Source organism: Yarrowia lipolytica, chromosome 1B (assembly GCF_001761485.1).
Source record: "Yarrowia lipolytica chromosome 1B, complete sequence".
Classification (NCBI taxonomy): Eukaryota; Fungi; Ascomycota; class Dipodascomycetes; order Dipodascales; genus Yarrowia; species Yarrowia lipolytica.
This window is the reverse complement of record NC_090771.1, coordinates 793035-809742: the sequence shown is the minus strand read 5'-3', so window position 1 is coordinate 809742 and position 16708 is coordinate 793035. Positions and strand designations below refer to the sequence as shown.

General features: G+C 51.4%; 4 protein-coding genes across 4 annotated transcripts; 1 reads left to right on the top strand and 3 right to left on the bottom strand.

Moving 5' to 3' along the window:
• Positions 1-323: 323 nt before the first annotated feature.
• On the top strand, positions 324-1181 carry YALI1_B08094g (uncharacterized protein; the record flags this gene model as incomplete). Its single annotated transcript, XM_500552.3, has 1 exon — positions 324-1181. The coding sequence occupies one exon, from the start codon at positions 324-326 to the stop codon at positions 1179-1181; it is 858 nt and encodes a 285-aa protein (XP_500552.1).
• Positions 1182-1485: 304 nt separating this feature from the next.
• Positions 1486-11415, bottom strand: YALI1_B07983g (uncharacterized protein; the record flags this gene model as incomplete). Its single annotated transcript, XM_068282001.1, has 1 exon — positions 1486-11415. The coding sequence occupies one exon, from the start codon at positions 11413-11415 to the stop codon at positions 1486-1488; it is 9930 nt and encodes a 3309-aa protein (XP_068138102.1).
• Positions 11416-12580: 1165 nt separating this feature from the next.
• On the bottom strand, positions 12581-13993 carry YALI1_B07957g (uncharacterized protein; the record flags this gene model as incomplete). The annotated part of the gene is made up of 1 exon (XM_500550.3): positions 12581-13993. The coding sequence occupies one exon, from the start codon at positions 13991-13993 to the stop codon at positions 12581-12583; it is 1413 nt and encodes a 470-aa protein (XP_500550.2).
• A 1276-nt stretch (positions 13994-15269) lies between these two features.
• Positions 15270-16026, bottom strand: YALI1_B07937g (60S ribosomal protein eL27; the record flags this gene model as incomplete). Its single annotated transcript, XM_500549.4, has 2 exons — positions 15270-15652; positions 15993-16026. The coding sequence occupies 2 exons, from the start codon at positions 16024-16026 to the stop codon at positions 15270-15272; spliced, it is 417 nt and encodes a 138-aa protein (XP_500549.2).
• Positions 16027-16708: the final 682 nt, after the last annotated feature.

The window sequence follows — 16708 nt, the reverse complement described above, 5'->3', positions numbered from 1 at the left end:
AAGTAGCCCGAACGCGCGCTCTTTACTGGAGGGCGGGTTTTATATGTCGTCATTTTGTTGAAACACAAGAACCGCCAAATAGTGCTGAGTAAGCAGGATATCCGCGTGGAAAATACAAAATTTCCCGGTTATCGCGTCGTGTGATTGATTGTGTGGATTGCGCGGTTGTTTGTTTTTTTTTGACTTTCTGCGTTCTGTTAAACACTGGCTTGTCTGTTTTGACGTGTTTTCCCGCCTGTAGAAAACGGCACTTAGTTGACTTTCCTCCTCCCCCCACGACGCGTGATAGAACACGCTCCTAACCACAACGCACGCAGACAAAGATGGTACGAAGCATCATCGGCATGGCCAGGAAGGTCAAGACGGAGCAATTGTCACACGAGCTTTCAAAGTTCTCGTCGGACAGTGAAAGTGACAGTCATACCCAAAACACCGACGAGAGCGGAGTTACAAAGCAGACCAACGATGACGACGACGACGACGACGACGAAGACGGCGATGACGATGGCGATGACGATGATGACGATGATGATGATGACGATAGCAACAGCGAAAGAGAAAGCGAAGTCAAGGAAGTCAAGCCCATGGCCAAAAAGAAAGTCAAGGCAACCCCGACCAAGGTGGAGAAGCCCAAGAAAGAGCTCAAAGATTACAAGGGATTGGCAAAGAAGTCAAAGGCTCTGGAGAAGGTTCAGTCCATGGACCTGAGCTCCTCAGTTAAGAGCTCGCCCAAGAAGACGCCCAAGAAGACTGACAGCAAGTCTGACAGTAAGTCAGCCACACCTCTCAAACTCAAGGCCGTGCCTTCCAACTACTTCAGCGCCGATTACAAGTCGCCCAAACTATCGTCGTCCAAGAGCACTCCCAAATCCGCGCTCAAGAACAAGGGCCTCGGATCCGTCCCCGTCATCCCACACCAGAGGAAGAATTGCGTGAGAATAACCATGCTCAAGTCCAACCCCGATGGAACCCAGGAAACCTTCGTTTTCGGCTCGGTGCCCCGAGACATTCTTATCAGCCAGCTCATTTTCAACCTGCCCGAAAGCTGGAACACGCGTAGAAGCGATGTCTACTCGGTCAAGGGCGAAGTGATTGAGGACCTGGAGACCGCCACTTTGGCCAGCTTGGGTCTCAAGGACGGAGGAGTGATTGATGCTGTGAGCCGAGGAACCAGCGGTTAAGGATTTATTAATGGTGTAACCGTGCCTAGATGGCCAACACACCCGTGTATTTTAGCTTGTAAGGAATTAATTGTAATTTATAAACCAATCCATGTGAAACAAGAGGCAGTACTTGTAGCGCCTTCAAATCAAGTACAATTCAAATACTAGTGTATCGGTTGTAATATCGCACCATCCATGCAAGTACGTACATGGTATTATCATATCAGCTACTCCATGCACGTGCTGCACAAAATGCAAAATAGCACATGGTTGTACACACAATTATTATACATAATATCAATTAACATTAAAGACCATGTCTCTAGGCAAAACCAAATCCTTCCCGTCCCTCCGTGATGGCCAACAACAAGGAGCCCCGCAGAGTCTCGTAGCTGTCGTACTCTGGTAGATCCAGCTGGTTGAAACACGTGTGCGAAGAAGGCAACCGCTCGTTGTTGCCGTAGGCTCGATGAATGTTGAATTTTGTAGGGCCATTCATTCCCTCCAGCTCCTTGAATCCATCCAAAGGCACCTTACTGGTTCCGGTCACGAACTGCAGCAGCTTGGCCCGCTCTTCGTCGTCAAACGATCGAATGGATCGCCAGAACCACTGGATCTGAGGCGACGACGCCGAATAGTTAGTGTACACGGTGTTGTTTCGCCAGTCGTCGACATCAATCTCGGGCAGACCACAAATCAACAACTCCAGCTCCTGCTCGTTGAAAATCGAAACCAGTTCCTTTGGAATAATGTCGTGGAATCCCTGTAGGAAGTGCTCCAGCTGCTCCTCCACTGAGGTGATGAGTCTGTACTCAACCACCCGCTGAACAAACTCAGCCTTGTTAGACTCGTCCACGGCAATGTTTCGACCATCGGGCATCAAATCAATGGTCTTCTTCTCACCATAGTCCTCTGTCTCGATAGACATGGTCTCGGTGATGATGTCGGTGATGTCGTTCTCCAGCATCCACACCAGCGACTTGTGGTACTCAATGTCGAGTGTCTCCATGTCCTTGAGAGACACGCCTCGGCCGAGAATCTTCTTGTACACGGCTCGAGAGAAATGGCAGTCAAGCAGTCTCTGGTCGAAGATGGCCTTGCCAATGATTCGACCAATAAACTTGAAGAAAGACAAATGCTCGGGGTTGACCCACGACGTTCGGTTGGGGTGGAAAGTCGTGGTATCCGAAGCCACGGGGGTGAACAGAGCATAGTCAGGGTTGAACATTTGCCGGGCCAACACCTGGTACCACTCTCGAGTCACTCCACCAGCATCAACACCTTCTTCTCCGGAGAAGTGAATGTTGAGCTTGCCAGACCGAATCTCAGCAGCAGACTTGAAGTACATGCTCTTGTACGAGTCCAAAAAGACCTGGTCTCTTCGCACATTGAGGTTGATCGTAGCGCCGTCGCTCTGGTTGCTCGAGTGGATTTTTCGGTTGAAGTAGTTGCGCTTGTTGTCAAACTCCAGCACCTTGGGGTTCTTAACCAGAATGGAAAACGAACCAGACATGAGCTTGGGGTTGTTTCGGACCATGAGGTTGAGAATCTTGCGGTGCTCATCCGTGAAAGAGAAGAAGAGGTTCTCAATGGGCTCGTTCGCGAAGTCGTAGCTTCGAGCAGAGTACTTGTGGGTGCTGTGATCTGTGGGCGAGTTGCCAGGGTGGTTGCCACCAGCTCCACCTGCAGAGCGCTCAGTCACTCGCGAGTGCTTACAAACAACCATGAGAGCCTCCATGAGCGGCAAAAGAGCAGTGGCGACATGGATCAAGTCAGGATGCTCAGCCACGTAGCCCAGCACGTCTGAGAGAGCGCCCCAAAGTGGGCCAAAGGTGAGACTGTTGTAAATGTTCACCTTGGTCTCACCGCGCTTGTCAAATAAAATGTCAATGGCAGTGAGCACTCTCAGGAGCTTGGCCTGGTCAGAAGACGCCAGCGAGAACTTGCTCAGAGCAGAACCCTGGATAGTATTGCCGGGTGTGTGAATCAGAGAGTTGAGATTCACCAAATCCGTGATCAGAGTCTTGCCGAGACGAATGGCCTGGGACGACAGCTGGCTGGAAAACACCTTGACAGCATTATCAATGTGCAGCAAGTTCTGCATGCAAGAAAGAGTCTGCTGAAATGTCAAAGAGGAGCACTCGTTGGCAGTCAAAATCTGAGTCACAAGAGACAAGTTTCCGGATGGAATGTACGGCGACAGGTCCTTGAGCGACTTCTTGGCCTGCACAGTCGTGGTAACACCCTCCGTCTCAGGCTCATCGATCACCATGGCAGTGTCAGAGACAGCTCCTGAGGAAGAAGCAGCCTCAGCACGGGTCTCTTCACGGGCAAGGGCAGCTGCCTCTGCTGCAACGTTCATGCTAGCTCGTCGCTTGGCCTGCAGAGGTCGCGTGGCCTCCTGTAGCATGATTGACAGCACCTCCATGGCATGGCTTCGCTCGGTTACCACAGGGTTCTTGAGAAGACCAAACAAAATGTTGACGGGGTACTTCATGCTCTTGAGCGCCTTCTTACGTTTGACCCGCGTGTGGCCAACAGGCACCTCGTGCTCAGTCAGGAAGTAGTGCCGGATGTGGGCATTGTTTCTGATCAAGTAGGACAGAGCATCCAACACTTGCAGAGTGACCGTCATTGGCGTGACGTCCGTACTGAGCTCGCTGGAAGCACTACCGAGGCCGGCCTTGATGGGCGACTTGGGTGTGCCCTGCACGTTGGACGTGGTAGTGAGGTTGGCAAAGGACCGCTCGAGCGACGCTCGGTCTCGACATCCGTCCTGCAGAATAGACAGAAGGATGGAAATGACGTCGGCACGAGCTTGCCGGTTTCGAACCACATTGAGCAGCAGCTCATGAAGGAAATCACGAGAAGCACTCCCCTGAGGAAGGTAGAGCAGCCGAATCAGAGCAGTGATGCCACTCTTGTCCACAAAGTTTCGGGCAGCAAACACATCCACTTTTTTGGTGTGTCGACGTTGATGAGGTGTGGTGGCAGTGGTAGCTACACCGAGCGTAGAAGTGACAGCGTCGTCAATCATGGCTGTGTCATCCTCAGTGCCAGGATCATCATCATCCTCATCATCAGCCTGGTCCATGACAAGAGGAGCCTGTCGAACTCGCAAACGACGAGCCTCAGCAACAAGCTCATCAGGAAGAGCATTGAGGGTCGCCTCATCCTGCTCCATGAGAATTGTATGACGAAGGTTGGAGTCTAGCGTTCCCAGGAACGTGGCAAAGTCTTGAGAATCGGCCTGTCCAAGAGTGACAGGACGCAGCTCCGCTCGCATGTTGTCTGGCAGAGTAGAGATGACAGAGTCGTCCAACTCGCTCTCCCGGATGTGCTGCAACACAACCTCCTCCCGCATGTCCTCAGGAAGTGCCTCGAGGAACGTGGGGTCGATATCTAGACCGGAAATGTCAACCTGCCGGCCTGAAATTGTGACATAGACGGGGTCTCGAGCGGGACCACTGGACTCGGGTAGTTGGTCAGCCTCGGTGCCGACGGAAACATCATCGTCCTCGTCATCCACCTCCTCAGCATGGCCCATTATCGCCTCCGCCAGGTCCAGTGCTTCGTCTCTCTCCTCCTCCTCATCCTCTTCCACATCCTCCTGGCCACCCATGAGGTCGTCAGTGGAAGCAGCAGAGACCATATCCTCGTCTTCTGAAGACTCTACAATGACGGCCTCCTGTGCCAGTCGTCCTTGCATAGCCTCGCGTTGAGCTTGCTCTCGAGCCTCAATCTCAGCTTCGACAGGAGGACCAATGGCGTTCATTATGGGTGCCACGGCTCTCCAGCACACGCCTCGCTGCTTGACAATGTCAAACATCCGAGCAAAGGCGGTCCATCGAATGACAGTTGAGCTGGCCTCGAAACGAAGCAGCTTGGCATCCCAACCAGCCTTTCGAGGACGTCGGTAACCACCCACGGAAGTCAGCAGAGCCTCCACGTTGCGCTGAATCTGAACACCGTTGGAACTGCCAATACCAATGGTGAAAGAACCTCCGTCGGGACCAGTCACAGCCCGAGATACCATCCGCTCTAGCAGATTGTCCATGGGGTTGTTGATGGCACTCAAATTCATGGCATTCCGAGTGTAAGACATGGACAGACTTCGTCCATTGCCGCCTCGGCCAGCCAGTAGAGGGTGTCCTCCAACAGCTCCAGAGTGACCAGGAGGAGGCACAAACAAACTGTTGGCCTCCTGCAGCTCCTCCTCGTCAGTGGAATCCAGATCAATGGCGTAGTCTGGAGGAGGAGGGGGGGTACTGGGATTGCCGAGAGCAGCAATCAGATCCCGAACACCGCCAATAGCGTCTCCCTCCTCCTGCTCCCCGGCAGGCTCAGCCTCCGAGAAGTCCAGTTCATCCTCAAGCTCCTCCTCTCCAAGCTCCTCCTCACTGTAACTCTCCCACTCGTCTTCGCCCTCCTCCATGGCGATAACCTCGTCAATATCACTTTCGGCAACGTGATCGGAGACATGATCATCATCAGACATGTCGTCCAGGTCCAAATCCGAATCGTCCTCCTCCTGATCCAGGTATAGTGGCTCCTCCAGCTCCTCCATGTCATCATCATCGAGCTCGCTATGGTCAGAGCCAATCTCGTCCATCTCCTCGTCGCCAGAGTTGGCTTCGGCCTCAAACATGCCCAGCGTCGAGTTCTGGAAAATGTTCTGAGGGGGAGTGTCGTCGTCGGAATCGTCGTCCTCTGACTCGTCATCCTCAGACTCGGAGTCGTCGTCATCTTCGCCACGATCAAGAGCATCGGGGTTCTCCATAGTCAAGTGAGACAGCCGATGGATGGGCCGAAGAAGAGTCTTGGCCACCTTTTTGGCACCTGGGAAGTTGAGATCCAGGTCAGCAATCAGGGCTGTCACAGACTTGGCAAAGTGCTTGTCGTACATGACCAATGCGAACTCTGCCGAGTCCTGCTGTGCATGCTCAGACGCGATAGCTGCACTGTTGGTGGCAGTAGACAAAGTCTTTGCACTCAACAGCTTGTGACACAGGTCAAGCAGCACGGCGTATCGAGTATACCGCTTGTCCAGAGTATCCAGGTGAGTGGCCTCTCGAAGAAGTCGCATGACTGTGTCCAACAGAGCTTTTCGAACCATCACCAGGTCTCGTTTCTCAGTGGAGTCCGCATCAAAGTCGCGCTCTTGTGTTGACGAAACAAGGGCATGTAGACACGAAGTCGCAGAGGCTGAGACAGACATGCGGGCTCGGGTCATGGTGTTGTCAGGCTCGTTGGCAGCTGTGGAAAAGTAGAGCAGCTTTGTGAGGAAGTATGACAACAGACCGTGCTTCTTTCGGCCAAGAGACACAAACTCCAGTTTGGAATCAGCATAAGCACCCAAAAGCTCTGTCATGCAGTTGAGAAGGAATGTCAGGTAAGCAAGCTCAGGGTAGTCCTTTGGCTCGGCAGGATGCTCGACATTGTCAGATGGCTCAGGAACCCATGAGTTGCCCAGAGACGTAATCTCGGTAGTCAGCAACTCCATGATACCACAGTGCTCCACCTCGGCCGTCAGGGGCTCCACCTTCTTGGGCTTCACCTCAGGGAAGTGCTTGACGTCGCAAGTCAGTGTTCTCTTGGCCGTGAGAATGAAATACTCAGGGCTTCGAGCATACAGGTACGAGTACTGCTGCATGAGGTTTGCAATGGGGGCACGACTGCTCTGGCCTAGCTTGTGGGCGATGATGTTCTGAATCGAAGTGGGCGTCTCAGTACAGTGGCGCAACAGAACAAGGACCGTCTGCTGAATGGAGTCCATGTGAGCGGCATCCGGAAATTCTCTGATACCCTTGAGCATCGCCTGCAAGACAGGCGCGCCTCGGATACGATCAGAGTACTGGAACTTGGTGGTGTACAGAGCCAGGACACGGGATACCGCGAGAAGAGTATCGGACTCGCTGAACTTCTCAATTGCTAGCAGTTTGGAAAAGACGTACTCAATTGCCTCCTCCGACACAACCATGCCGCTGTAATCGGTGAACTTGTGGCTCACCTCAGCATACAAATGCTTGGCCTCCTCGAGAGGATACTCGGTCGCGACGAAATAGCATCGTTCGTAAACAGCCAAAAAGTGCACAAACTCGGGCCGCGACATGAAATCAGGGTCGTGGGCCTGCATATATGCCTGAGCCCACTCCAGAGTGTACATGCCGCGCTTGAGGAACTTTTCGCGGTTGCGGTCGTCCTGGATACTCAGAGCGATAAGCTCGTACCGACCAGGAATACCCTTGTCCAGACCCTGAGTCAGAACCTCAAGCAGATCGTCCGAGGGGGTGCTGAACAACTCCTGTACAGCGCTGGCATGGTCGGCATGCTTCTCTAGAAACTCCAGAGACCGCTCCTGCAACGAGTTGCCGAGGTTGGCCCGCAGAGTGTTGAGCTGAGCCACAGTCAATAGAGGCGTGCCATCGGGAGCATGCGGCACCCACACATCAATCTTGGGCACCTCGGGAAGAGCAATATCAGCCTTTCCAGCAGTCTTGACTACCTTGCCGAGGTTGTCGCCCGCATCAATCAGCTTCTTCTTGGCATCCTCAATGGAGAACTCCAACTGCTCCACCAAAAAATCCACCTTGTAGTCTGAGGGCGTGCAAAACTGCGGCGACAGAACCGTTGGGACAAGATTCAAGTCCGACGAGGCTGGCTCCCCGAGACGAATGGTCAATCGAGACACCAACTGCAACAGCCACTCAAACACTCGCGCACCAGCCCGACGTTGAGTCTCCTTGTCCAACAGCAGAGGTTTGATACCAGTGAGCACAGCCAACTTGTTCTCCACCAAAAACTGGCCACCGTCAAAGTAAGGTCGCTCTTCACCAGTGTTCAAAGTCAGTGTAAAGGACGAGTCGACAATGCACTCCTTGGTCACAAGAGACAGTAGAAACTCGAGGATACGGTTAACAGTCAGAGTAGCGGGTTTCTTGAACTCCCGGCTCTCAAATTCGTCCCGCGACAGGTTTTTTGCCTCGGCGGCCTCCTCCGGGGTATCTCCGTCCTCCATGTGACCCCAAAAGTAATGCAACACCTCCAGCAGCTTCTCCAGACCTCCAGCCTGTCTAAATGGCGCAAAGACAGATGTTCGAAGAGACGCCGAATTCGTCAGAGTCGAAGCGCCGCCTCGAAGACTGGAAAGCATGGTCTCTCTCAACGCAGCAATCACATAGACGCAGTAACCAGACCGAGCCTTGAGAGGCAGGTCCGAATGTAGAATGATGCCCAGATAGTTGAAGTTGTTGATGAGCCCCTTGGCTACCCAGTCGGCGATATTAAGGGCCAGTTTTTTGTTGGTAGTGTGATCAACGAGCCGCTTGGCAGAAATCAACTTAGCGACATTGGACAAGCATCGCAAAGTGGCCATGGTGATACCGTTAAGCACAAACCAGTACTGCTTGAGATCCCAGTACTCGGAGTCGGCCGGCAGTTTCTCCTCAATCTCGGCAATCTGCTTCTTCTTGTCCTCCTCCAGCTTTCGAGACGGTCCAAAGGCAATGGAAAAGTAATGAAGACGAGCAGCCTTCTTCCAGTCCTCTGGTACTGAGTTGGAGATTCGCACAATCTCCCACGACGCTCTGGCGTACAGCGACTCGATCAGCTCAAAGATCTCCACGGGGTTCTTGGTCTCCACAAACTTGAGCTGGGCAGCCCAGTCAAACACAATTTCGTATGAGTTCAGCAGACTATGCACCGACGTGAGTTGGTTCAACAGCTCAGGAGAACAAGTAGGGATCTTGGACGTATCCCAGCCAGGCTCGCTCTTCCAGAACTTGTAAAACTCGCTGTCGGTGTTGTGCAAAAGACCGCCAAACTTGCGGTCATAGACCTCCACAAGACCTTCCTCGTCCCGCTGAGACAGATGCTTCAGACCATCGTTCAGGGAGTTGACAGCCTCAGACGTACCATAGTCGTATGGCATGTCTCCAAGGGTGATAATGTCCAACAGGTGGGTGAAACCATTGTCCTTGACAAAGTAGTCACAGGCACGCTCGTTGGCAATCAAACAGTCAAAGAAGCGACCAAAGTTGTCAATCACAAACGCACGCTCAGAGTCATCGGCGTCTGTCTTTTTGGTGTCTGTGCTCTCATGCGACACCCCAGCAGCTAGCGAAGCAGCGGTTTTATCCACGGCTTCCATGACAGATGGCAGCAGCTTGGGGTTGTGACGAATCAGCTCGTCCACCATGGCTCCCAGCTCGGCGGCAAGATCGTGTCGTGTCAGCTCCTCGGATCGGGTAGGGTCTTCCAGCACCTTGAAAATCAGTGAGTAATCAAACTCGCTAGAGGCTCGCTCCAGACCATCAGGGTTGAGACAAATGGCACCGATGGCATTGAGCCCGGCCATGAGAATGTCGTTGGAAGACAGAGACATAATCTCCTCAGCACAGGCGAAAAAAATGTCAATGAGGCCAGCCTCGGAAATGATGCTATAGCTGGTGGGCTCATTGTGGAGCACTGTGATGATGAGTCCGAGTGAAACTGAAACAATGGTGGATCCGAACACTTGAGGGGACTGAAGAATGGCGCCCAGAGATGACAGCAGAGTAGATGAGTCAATGAGGTTTCTCAGGCGCTCAGCGTTTCCGCCAGTGGGCATGACCTGCAACACAAACTTGAGAATCGTCTTGAGCCAGCCCGCTCGGTAGTAGCTGATCTGGTAGTCCACTCTGCAGTGTGTAGGAACCGGTCCATGGTTGTCGAGGTCGTAGTCCACCTCGTTTTTGATAAGCCGAGCAATCAGGTCGACTCCGTTGGCATTGATGAGAGCCGTGAAGGCAGCGGGGGCAGACAGAGTCAGTTGACCGAGAAGAGTCAGAGCCACATTCTTCATATGCAGATAATCGGAGTCGTTGTCGATGAGCTCCAGCAGGGCAGGCACCAGTCCAGCGGAAACCAGCATCTGACCCGTCGAAGAAGACACACACAAGTTTACCACCAGCCCGCAAAGGTCGCTGGCGTACTTTTCGTCCAGACGCCGCTCTTTGAGATCAGAAATGAGCGTCCGGATAATGTGCATCAGCAGTCCATGGGACACGTTGGCGCTCAGGCAGGTGAGAATTTCATGCAGTTTGGTGCGCTGGCGGGCCATGGCATACAAGCCCTCGATAGCATTGCTTCGCAGCTCGTTGGGCACCTTGTAGTCTGGGTTGAGCAGGTCCACCAGATGCTGCACCAGGTTGGGGTAGGGTGCATAAAACTTGGTTGCCAGGACGTTCTCAGTCAGCAGAAATACGGCAAAGGTGATAGCCATGCACTTGGCACTTACAAGAGGGACCCGCGAAGAGGCACCAGTGCTGAAAGACTTGGCAGCTCGAATGTACATAAGAGCGTCGAGATGGAGCTCCTGGGGGAGAACAGTGGTGGCTCGCTCATATGCCTCCATCACGCTGAGTTTCTTCATCTCGCTGCTGCTGATGGTGAATGTCTGTAGTCCTGTCTTTGTGTTGGTGGTGCTGAGGGCCGATGAAGCAGCGCCCTTGAACTTGGTGGGTGTCGACTGTGCCGTCTGGCCCTCTCGATCGCGGACTTTGGATGCAAAGTACTCGATGCTCACGGCTCGCAGCTGGTCGGGCCACTTTTTGTCGTCGGTGACAAAGTCGACCAGAGAAATCTTGTCCGAGTTGGCCAGAGGAGCAATGTTGGCAGCAAAGAGACTAGCGATTTTAAGCATCTTGTGGATATCGATAGCTGCGGTGGCTGCGCGGCCACCACGGGTGTCGCTGTATCGCTGCGATATCTGGATGCACACAGACAGTGTCGCGTTGAGAACCGGCAGGGATGAACATGACAGCAGGGAGGACAGGTACTTTGTGGACGAGTATAGTGATCTGTTGGAGCAGTGCTCGAGCAGAAATGCAGAGAAGGACAAGAGGGAAACCAACACCCGTTCCTGGGCGTCGTCGACATTGATGATATCGGTCTTGTCGCCAACTATGGATTCCATGATCTTCTCGAACCGTTCCAACACTCGGTACCACAGGTACAGGTTGCCCTTGGGCCGTTCCCATCCCTTGAGCCGGAAGCTGTCGAGCAGTTCGGGCAGGTCACTCTCGTTCGCCGAGGTGACATCATTGATAAAATGGCGAAGGTCGGGTTGCTGTGTTAGTCCCATGTCTTTGGATGGTAACCTCCATTTTGCCGCCAGATCCAGCCGCTCATACTTACTGTTTGCACGTCCAACCTTGCCACCTGTGTAGGCGTAAGCGTCCTCATTATTTAACCTGATGTTAGTAAAAGTCATTGTAGTCCCTGCGCTCGTCTGGAGCCTTCTGTGTCACCTCCTGCTTCTTCGCCACTCACTTTAACCAGTAAATCGTGTAATGGAACACAATATATCAATCAGAAGTCGTAGGGTTATCACCGGTGGGCCGTCTATGTGGTGTAGTTTGCAATAGCAGCCGGGGTGTCGTCGGTGTTAACTCACTTGATGTCTGTCTCTGGTTGATAACAGTGCCTTGTTGTAGTTGAATATACAATGTTGAGGGTTCTCTATATTAACACTATGGCAGGCAGAAAGGTAAACTACCAAAACCTAACCTGGGGGAAGCCCAACCTGTACAGGGAGAGCCGACCAGGTAGGACGGTTATACACGGTTTGATAGCATCGTGGTGGTACATACCAGCTCCTGAGACTCTCCTCTACACGCTGGTTTTTTTCCGCTTCTTCGTACGTGATATATCAACTTACGTGTTCATGCTGACTAATCTGAGGTAATATGTCGGTGGTACGGCCATTATCTTTGAGAGCAACATGAAGTGGCGAATTTCGGACGTGTCTGGCGGCGACTTCGGGTGTTTTGAACGTGACAAATCTTAGATCGCGCCTCGCTTATGCTCCATCTAAGAAAATACACCACTTATACTGTTGACCAATTCACTTGAACATGTTATATCCGACACGCATATAATGATTAAGTTTGGCAGTACTGTCCGATACTTGTAAAATAGAGTTCCAACCCTCCTACAGTTTATTATACTGTAGTTTGCAAGTGCCTTAATGGGGGGGGGGGGGGGGGGGTCACCGTGGACCACGCCCAGTATGACATGTACGCCCTGATATTGTTTTCCAACTACGACTAGTTCTGTTCAGCTTTCTGCGCTCGTGCATGTATCATGCAAGGCGGCGTTTTTTTCTTCTCTCGGATTCGTGGTGTGACAAGTATGACGTATTCATGCATGATCAGATGTGTACAGTATCTGAAATGGAGATCTTGGGGCGCCAGGAACTCCAATGGACTTTAATAGCGATGAATATCACTGGTATACTCTTCAAGTAGACAAACCTTGCTCCCTTAAACCTCTACAGTAACTCCGTGCTTGTAGTACCCCTAACTCCGATTTCTCCGAACACAGCGCCTAGGTGGATGGGATCAGTTCACTATATACATATATACAATAATATTAGACTAGGTGGTGGCAAAGACGTCGCAGTTGTCCTGGGCTCCGATGGAGGTAACTCCTCCCATGTACTTCTGTAGCACCTCGGGAACAGCAATGGTCTTTGTCTCCGGATCGTAGTTGCTCTCACAGATGGCAGCAATTACTCTGGGCACAGCCAAAGCCGTACCGTTGAGAGTCTGGGCATACACCTTCTTGGCGTCTCTCAGCTTGAAAGTGGTATGCAAACGTCGACTCTGGTAGTCGAGACAGTTGGAGGTGGAGGTGATTTCACCCCAGTCTCCTCGGCCAGGAAGCCAGGCCTCAATATCGTACTTCTTAGCGGCGGGGTAACCGAGCTCGAAAGCTGGCATATTGAGAACCCGAGCCTTGAGACCGAGATCCACAACCACAGACTTTTGGAATGCAAGCATGTCTTCGAGAATGGCATCTGCTGATTCAGGAGAAATGGTCCATGCAAACAGCTCTACCTTGGTGAACTCATGCACTCGATACAGACCCTTGGTATCTGCTCCTCGAGCTCCCGCTTCAGCTCGGTACGACCGACTGACTCCAGACACCTTAACGGGGTCGCTTGTGTACTTGAAAGACTTGTCAGCAGCCCATGCAGCCAGCGGGATTTCAGCAGTGCCAGCCAGACAATGGTCCTGGTCCTCAATAGCGTAAATCTGCTTCTCTCCTCCGACATCTCGGGGCTTGAAGCCACATGCATGTGCAACCGACTTTCGGATGATGGTGGGAGGGGCTACAGTCATCCATCCACTGACACGGGCCTTATCCAGAACATAGGCCACAAGAGCCTGTTCAAGCTGAGCCCCCTGACCCAGCAAGTAGTACCATCCATATCCCGAGGTGTTGGCCGACGTCTTTGTGTCGAGCAGATTGAGACTATGGCCAATTTCGTAATGTCCTACGTCGGACTTGTACTGTCGGTCGGGGTTGAGGATCTCCAACACCTCCACGTCGTCTCCCTGGGGCACGGTGGAGTGAATGACGTTGGGGACCAGCTCCATGAGAGAATTGAGGGTTGCGATGGCCTCTCTCTGGTTCAGATCCATAGCTTTCATGAGCTTTTTCGCCTCGGAAGCTTCCTGTGCGAGCGCCTTCTTGTCCGTGGCCACCTTGATCGCATCAGACACCTTTCTCTGCTTGTGTCGAGCCTCATCGTACTTCTGGGTGCATTCTCGATACTGTTGGTAGGCTGATTCAAGCCGCTCGAGCTGCGAAATGGTGTCTTCAGGAAGCTGTCGCTGAATGGCTTCTCGAATGATGGTTTCTTGGCCGATTCCAGTGATTTTGCCCTTGTAATCGTGTTTCGGGGCCTTGAGGTTTTTCCACTCGTCAGCCTGTAGTGACACAGATGTGCTGGAGAAGAGACGAGCGTTTACCCTGGGGACCGCACGAGTAATTCGCCTTAACATTGTGGTTTCAGTTGATATTGGTGATGGTTCGACAGTTGGTTTTCGTGCATATGCATGATACCACCAAACGCTAATTCTCGCAACAATCAGATGGAGTGGTTACGGAATAACTACATGATTCGAAACAACTTGAATATAATACTAGTAATTGGGGAAAAAACCTGAATTTATACCACCACAACATCGCCGTCAGAAGTAAATAGAAGTTGTCCCCATCGCCTTCACAACTGGCGTTCTGTATCCAACCTTTCTATTGCTTCAAACAGGATACGGAAGGCAACAAGACAACAAGGCTAAGCGACAAGGCTAAGCGACAAGGCTAAGCGATAACAGGCTAAGCGACTATTTTGGTGTGAACAGATATATATACAATACTAAGCTGTTGATTACCACAACCGACACACGGCTGCAATAGCTTCCGACAGTTCGAATGAATATCTCTCTTGACACCATTAGTAGTACTCGTACAACCGTCGGAGTTAACCGAGACATACCTACCTACCGCAAACATTGAAGCTATATCCACATCTACATCTACAAGTAGCCATTGCCATTCGCTCCTAGTGTTTAAATTTCGTTTACCAGCTCGTGGCTCTCTCACCAGATACCTACTTGTAGTATAAGTCATTCTCTCCTTCCACATGTATCTAGCACAGTTGTCTACTGTACTGTATGTATGTACTGTACTAATAGCAACTCTTAGAGAACTATCAAGTACTTCTATTACTCGCAGGTAAAGATCAGCGACTTGTGTTAAGAGATAAACTACCATTGGACTATACACATTGCTACTAGAAACGTATCTTGAGGAACTCGAGCTGACTCTGACACAGTCTTGGAGCAGTGTTCAAGCACGGAGCACGGGCCTGTTCAAGCCAGACCTGTTAAATCCCACCGAAGAGAACAATCTATGACAACGACCAAGCTTAGAAATACTACTTGTAGCTAACACGAGCCCAGCCACACTCCTGGAGCTGCATGGCTACGGTTACATGAAACCGAATCGAACAATTGGTCAGACCTTATTCTACAAATTTTCGCTCGTGTGAGGGGGACAGAATATGCTGCAAGAGGGTCTTTACACACAACAAAGTGCCTAAAATGATGGTCCAGACCATGTTAATGGCCTCTACTTGCCCACTACAGTCGCACAGTTCATAGAATACATATCTTGAGTCTACACTTAGGCGGCGTTATAACCTTGGTATTAAATACAGTACCCAAATTTTTGGCGAAAAGTGGACAACTTTCCAGAAGATGCTTGGAGTAACTCCATTTAGAATCGGAGCTTGGTGAAGAACCACTTGTTCTTACCAGACTTGTGTCGCTCCTCAAAGGCCTGCTTGATGGTCTTCTTGGCGTCCTCTCGGAGAGTGGGCTCGGCGAAGGTCTCAGTGCCAATGACGTTCTTGAGGTTGGAACCGAGGTCGAGGGTGTATCGAGTGGGCATCATGTGGTTGTAGTTGACGACCTTGATGAAGGGCTTGACCTTGGTTCGCTTGGCGATCTTCTTGGCGTCCATGTCAGCGGAAACCTGGAGAGGGTATCGCTCGACACCGGCAACCAGAGCGTGGGGGAAGGGGTGAGCCTTGGTTCCCTCATCGTGAGCCTTGATGATCACGACCTTCTTACCAGCGTATCGGCCTCGAACAACGAGAGCTGAGTTAGTGGGATTCAAATGATTTGAGAGAGCGTCGTCTGTTTCTGAGGTCCTGAGATCCAAAGCAGAGGGGAAAGTCTGGTTAAGGAACAGACGCAAACAAAAAAACACAGAGCAGGACAGAGGACGAAAGCTGGAACACACAATGACCTGCTGGCAGGCTGTATGTATCTTCGAACCGTGTCCTGTGACCCTGATGTGTCTGTGAAGACTGTCTTTGTGTCTACCCAACCGATAACCCCGACGTTCAGAACGTCCTCCTGGCGACTCAAACGCAACTCCTCCGTTTCCATCGCAATATCCAGGCTCGCTGGCTTCAAATATCCCTTTCAAACATACCAACTTTGCCTGACTTCAAAAACTTGTTGGACATTTTTTAGTCGTTATGTGTCGAATGACTTGAACAGTGGAAGGAAAAAGTCGATGTGCAACTATGAAAATTCCCAAACCTTTCGCAGGCCTGAGATTTACTGAGGCTTCTTTGTCCACCACGTTGGGAGTGGGACTGGTTTTTCCCAAAACGGAAACTTACTCTGCATAATCATGTGATCCGAACGGAGTTCAGAGTTTGAGGGCGTGTCGCAGTTCGATTCCCCCTTGGGACTATATTAGCGAAGCCTATTTCCCTAACTCTTGAGACGACCCCGTTCCTAAAAGGCGGGACTGGACCCACTAAAACGTCACCAAAAATTACACGGTCAGAATCCCTAACCATGGGGAGTCAAAAACTAATGTAGAAATGGCCAACAATAAAACCATGTAGAACTGCCGTTTACGGAAACAGCACCTGCTTAGTAACCACAAGTAGCGTACAATACTTGTACTTGTATCAGGAATGCTCTCCTGCCCGAATATTGACAGTTAAGCAGCCCTTGTTGGCTCGGTGTTGCATCAAATCAAGACTATGGCAAAAATGGTGAACCTACGTACAGGTGAAGTTTGTATGTACAAGTTGAGAATAACGTCCAGACCTGGAACCGAAGGAATGAGTACAAACAACTGTAATGTTTTGTTTCAACAGAGATACTCCAGCTGCTTGTAGACGTAGTTTTAAT